A 6000-nucleotide genomic window follows, 5' to 3' on the forward strand; every position below is an offset into this window, starting at 1 on the left:
CTCACTAGACAGAAATAATATTTACTTTGTCAACTCACAGGTTTTCTGAGACTTTACTAAGAGCAAACTGGACAGCACTTATAAAATATTTTATGTAACTATAAATTAATGAGATCCTTATAAAAATGATGTACTCTCTTTCAAAATACAATAATATAAAGTACCTCCAAAAGAAAATAATCTTCAGGAAGTAAATACATACTCTCAGTGATTCCTGGAAGGAGGAGGCCTGGTACTGTGCATATTTAGCAATTGTAGTATGAGATCGATTACTTTCACAATGCCAAATTTTCTTCGTTCCAGTGGGATCCCAGTTTTCATCTGCTGGCTGTAACAACTGTGTCCTCACTTCCACCATATGTTCATTGTTAGCTTCCACCAAAGTTTTGGTAGAGAAAAGTCCCAGGTCTTCATAAATAAACAAACGTAGTTAATAAATAAAAATTATACTTAGAATTATATATTTAAAGTGTTATTTTGGTTGTTGTTTTTTTTAAGAGAAAAAGGAAAATGTTTTATGGTGCTGCATACAGTTCCTCTACAAACCATCATGCTACCAACAGGGGCAGAATCAAGGGGCCAGGGACTGAAGTTTCATTTATTTATTTAATATCTGCAGGTGCCAGGAACTATTTAGGGGGCAAAATACTTATCAGCAGCATCAAATTTTACCTACATTTTCATTAAAATTTTCTTTTATTAGTCAACCTAAATCATAATGATTTAATTTGACAAAATGAAAACTAAATTAAATAACCACTAATAAATCACTAGTATCATCACCGTATCTTTACATTATGGATTAAAGAAGTAATACACTGTCTCTCTCTCTCTCTCTCTCTCTCTCTCTCTCTCTCTCTCTCTCATAGGTTTACAGCCAGGAAAATAGTAAAATGAAAATGTGAAAAACTGAAAAAATAAAAAGAAGTAAGTTTCTGCCCATACTTCAAAAGATAATAGACATCAAAAAGAATATACAAACTTTTCCTTTTCCCCCTTCTTCCTTTTTAAAGCTTACCCAACTTAAGAGCTCCAGCAAGGCCACGTATTACTGTAACAGGGTTGTTTGGATTTGTACAAAATTGATGTAATGGAGGAAAGAAAGCATCACGTTTATTTTCCAACTGTAAAATTAAAACACATGGTTAGACCTCTGGAAAACAGACATTTCATTTAAATATCATGCCAAATTCATACATTGCAATTTAAATAAAGAATGCATCCCATGTGTCGTTATTTGTATTTTATATTTCACAGCATTTTATCACTATGTCTTTTGATACTAACTGTAACTAGATGTAACCACATACATTTCTCCTATCCATTATATCTTGAACAAAACACATGGGAGAAATAAAATTTAAACTTCAAAATCAAAATGTTTTACATATTATTAAGCTTTAAGGACGAAAATCTTAATCACATGCTACCACGTGGATGATACTTGAGGAGACCATGTTCAATGAAAATAAGCCAGTCTCAAGAAGAAAAATTGTATATAATTTCACTTATATGAGGTATCTAGGGTAATCATATTCATAGAAAGCAAAGTGGTGATTACCAGTGGCTGGGGAGACTATGGAAAAGAGAGTTCTTTTTTAATGGGTGTAGAATTTCAGATTTACAAGATGAAAAAATTCTAGAGAGATGTTTTGCAACAATGAGAATACACTTAAAATTACTGAACTGTATACTTAAAAATGGTGAAAATGGTAAATTTTATGCTATATGGTTTTTTTAATCACAAAGAAAAAAATCACAACGTTTTTAAAAATATTACCAAAATGAAAGCAGGCTGAAGAGGACCCATACAAGATAAATCTTAATTTTGCACTTTCCCGCTTCAGACCTCAGTTTAAAAGTTTTATTACAGTTCTATCCCAGTGCTTCCCTTACAGTCTAAAGGATCAATAAATACTGGTTGGAGGAAGGATTAATATAACATTTGGCCTCTAGAGGGCGAAAACAGGGCCAAATCTTTAAAACCGAATTTCAAAATTTTTTCACTGGGGTAGAAGTGGGAGGATGGAAGGAAGGAAATGGGGTAGGAAGACTTATTTGGGAGAAAAAGAGTTGCTTTGAACTCTTAACTTCATATATCACATGTCTAAATGTCCATAAAGTAAAACCAATATGCACTTCTAAATCATCTATTAAGCTTTAATGACATATTATATTTTATGTTCTCAAACACTTTTTTTTAAGGTAAATAGTATGTTTTTTTTAAGTAGATGTATGAAACACAATGAATATTCAGATCCATACCACTAGTAGAATGCAGATTTTAACCCAGTTTATTCAAAGAAAGTTATACTTTTATAAGTATTTCTCAGTACACTAATGTAATCACAGTTAACAGCTTAGAATGCACGTTTTAAATGCTGTAACAAAATCTTTCTGAATACACGTTTTCTCCAAAAGGCATTTAAGCCGCTGCCAATAATTTTAATGCTTCCTGAAGGGCATCCATAGTAATTTAAATCAAGATCTTATGAAAGACAAGTAGGTTCAAACACTGGTTTGACTTATTTCTAGTCAGTCAATTCAGACTCACATAAATACTAGGTGTAGGTGGATTCAACTTGTCCTTTGGCAAGGGAGGGTATGGTGAAGATGGTGGTCTTGGAGGCGGACATTTATCCAATAAAATGCTACTGTTAGACAAGCCATTTTTACCTAGATTCCTTAAAAAAAGAAGAGAGAATAAATCAGCTATACATTTATAGGAAAACAATAAAAAATCCTGAATTAAATCCTAATTGAATTACTAGGCAGATGCACAAATCCATGAGACTTGGATCAGCAAAAAACTAAGAACAATTATTAATTTCAGCAAATACTTAGCTTGATTACTTTATTGTCCATTGAAGAAAAATAACAGAAAAGATACAATACATAAAATACTGATGACATTTATTTTGCTCATAATTTTTCAATTTATTTTTTCACCTGAAGAACACAAACTGCAATTTTCTATTCACCATCTTCCACCATCAGATTTTTTTCAATTAAATGATAAAATAACTTGAAAAAAGGTCTTAGAGAATAAAAACAGAATATGTCTCTCTTCTTATCATATCAGCAATTATAACTAGAATATCTTAATGACAATTTTCAAACCTGAAAACACCTTTACCTTTCTTTCCTCAAATTTGGCAAGAATTTTCCGTGTAACTCTGACTAATAAAATGAAGCAAGACTCCAATCTACTAAATTTTACAGAAAATTATAACAATTTTTAAAATGAGGTATATAGTTGCTATCCATTCTCTAACACTCCGTAATTATTACTTACTAGTTTTGGGGGTTTATCTTCCTTTAATGAAGGTATTATGTTTGTTAAATTATAAATTCTTAATTTATGGTAGAATTACTCCCAGACTATAATTCTTTTAGTGTAAGAAAAAAAAGATATTTCCAATTTCTTAAAGTCTCCACACAACTCAGAAAATCAGCAAGACAATCTTGAGCTTTCAAATCATTCCAGATTAACTAACCTAATTCACCTAATTACTACAAGTTCAAAAATAATCAGCGCATTAAAACAAACACTTTTAACATTAAAATTTCAGATAAGAATTTGAAAATTATAATTATGGCAGGGAGTTAAAAACAGTAATTTTACTTACTGAAGAAGGAATTAGAAATTTTTCATCATAAATTATAGAATACAGGTTGAAAACAAAATTAATTTTCCTTATTTTGCTATGTTTTTGCCAAACTGAAAAAACCTTACAAATCAGTCTGCTTTTGGTTGGCACTAATGAAAACTAAGGCTTGAAATTCTCCTGCTACAACCTTTTGAGATGTTAACACTAAATAGCATCATGGGTGTTACTTTATTTTCTCAACTACAACTCCAAGTAAAAACACAAGAGCTCATGGCAGGTCTCAAAGAAATGAACTAAGTTTAAAACAACTGACTTTAAAAAAAAAAGTATGTGAATTAGTTATTACAGTGAAATTTTAACTTCAAGATTAAATAAATGAATCTTCTACTCAATACCAGTTTTCTACAAAGCTTGAGTGTCCTGTACATTTAAAAATAGACATGATACATATAAGCTCTTAAATTTAGATATAAAATTGGTACTAATTTATAAATTCCATGGAAGTAGAAAATACTTGGCTGAGGCTGGCAAAGAACTAATTCAAGAATTATTAAACCAATGCAAGATGAAACATTCACTTGCAATATCCATGTAAATATCATTAGTTTTCATGCTGAATTGTGTAACTGCCACTATTTAACTTTGGAATTTAAACAAAATATGACTCCGAATATATACAATTTGTTTCTCAGAGCAGGAGATGGATGTACTGTATGTACAGTAAGTGACTAATATTTTAAGGAACTGGAAGATACGAGCCAAGTACTAAAATTGTACCATAAAAGAGCATCTTGTGCTAATTAAATGTGGCATCAAAATTTAAGCTTCTACAACATTCTGGACGTTGAGCGATGAGACTAGAAAACAGGGTTTGCTAGGTTAGCAGAATTCTGCCTCCACCATTTCTACAGTTCTGTAACAATTAAAAGAAGAAAGGCAAATGGGAAAGTACAATGAAAAGTGCAGCTGCCTTTATTTTAAAATAGAAAAGAAAAAGGTTAGGCATGACTAAGGGAGCTGATATGATTCAACAATTGAATGTTACAATCATAATTTTAAACCATAAAAGCAGCAAAGGTATTGGAACTGCCTTTTGATGTATCACACTGACCACTGCAACACTAAGATGAACCAAAGAGTCAGATTAAAAATAACCAACAATTTAAAAACTCACTATGTGAAAATAGGAGGCTAGTCAGAATAAACCATGCAATCAAACTATATCTAGCAGTTTCTTATTGTATTTCAAACATTGACTTCCTCCTATTCAGGGCAAAGTGAAACAAATAGGAATTTCCCTGAAGGAACTGATGTATGTATGTAGTTGTCTGTAGAGTGACTATAAGGTTTTTCCATTTAAAAATACACGTTACTCCTAATGCGAAGGACAGAGCTGTGGATAACAGGGAGAGATTTTCTCTGCCAAACATGTTAAGTGTCCAACGCTGTTTATAATATTTCAAGCAAAATAATGACTTTACTATAACAATCCAAAGTAGAGCAAAGTGTTGAAGTTGATTATCCTGTTTTAAACCTTTTCTCCCATTTTGAAACTCTCCCATTTTGAAACTCCCTGTGCAATGTAGCACAGGAGGAAATTTGTCAGACAATTATTTAAAATATTTGCTTAAACTTACTTTTAAATTTACCCACATCATTTGGTAGAGAAATGAAAAAGTGCTCTGTAGGTAAACTGATCTATGCTTTAATTATCTGGTTATGAAGCTCCTAGATCAGAGACATTAAGTCTCTTGTACCTATGTCACTTTTTCCTTCTCAATTCTGGACTCCTGCCTGGCACAGGACACTGTCAACAGAAAATAAATAGTAAACAATATGACGCCTATGATTTGCAATCTTGACTTTCTCTTAAGCCTCTGAAGATTTTTATCTCCAATGTATCAGAGTATTTTTTTGTCTCTTCATTAATAAACTGAGGCCTAGATTTACTGAAATAACCCAAGCAACCCCAGGAGTCTATAGTGTTCTGATGTATCTAGAAACACACACACACACACACACACACACACACACACACACACACATATATAACTGTAATAAGGCAAAATTGTTTTTAAAGAGTTAAAAGCTAAAAATGAAACTATAAAAATGTACATAAAAAATTATGAAGTGAATATTTATATACACCTCAAAACTGAGGTGGAAGATTATATAATCTTTATTAAGAAACACAATCACATCTAGGTACCCACTGCATTAAGACTTTATTAATGAAAACTTACAGTAACTGCTACTGTACACCATTTATAAGTTGTACCTCCATGGAACTCTAACAGTATTCCTTCAGAATACCCTTATACAGTCTATGATGTCAGTTTTGGACTAAATTTTCCCCCATTTTCTAGCAACTGTCCTGAGTCTACAGAGA

General features: G+C 31.7%; 1 protein-coding gene across 9 annotated transcripts in view; it reads right to left on the reverse strand.

The window, feature by feature from the left end:
* Positions 1 to 6000, reverse strand: part of KDM6A (lysine demethylase 6A) — a 213356-nt gene that overhangs the window by 39949 nt on the left and 167407 nt on the right. For all 9 annotated transcript variants that reach the window (XR_013992908.1, XM_081041951.1, XM_081041952.1 and 6 more), the window contains 3 exons: positions 2555 to 2684; positions 1019 to 1124; positions 203 to 408 (listed from right to left, as the gene is read on the reverse strand). Coding sequence is in view for 8 of the 9 variants with exons in the window: in XM_081041951.1 (XP_080898077.1) it covers positions 203 to 408; positions 1019 to 1124; positions 2555 to 2684 (442 nt within the window). In the remaining variant the exon portion in view is untranslated. The remainder of the gene's footprint in view (positions 1 to 202; positions 409 to 1018; positions 1125 to 2554; positions 2685 to 6000) is intronic.

Source organism: Rhinolophus hipposideros (genome assembly GCF_964194185.1).
Source record: "Rhinolophus hipposideros genome assembly, chromosome: X".
Classification (NCBI taxonomy): domain Eukaryota; kingdom Metazoa; phylum Chordata; class Mammalia; order Chiroptera; family Rhinolophidae; genus Rhinolophus; species Rhinolophus hipposideros.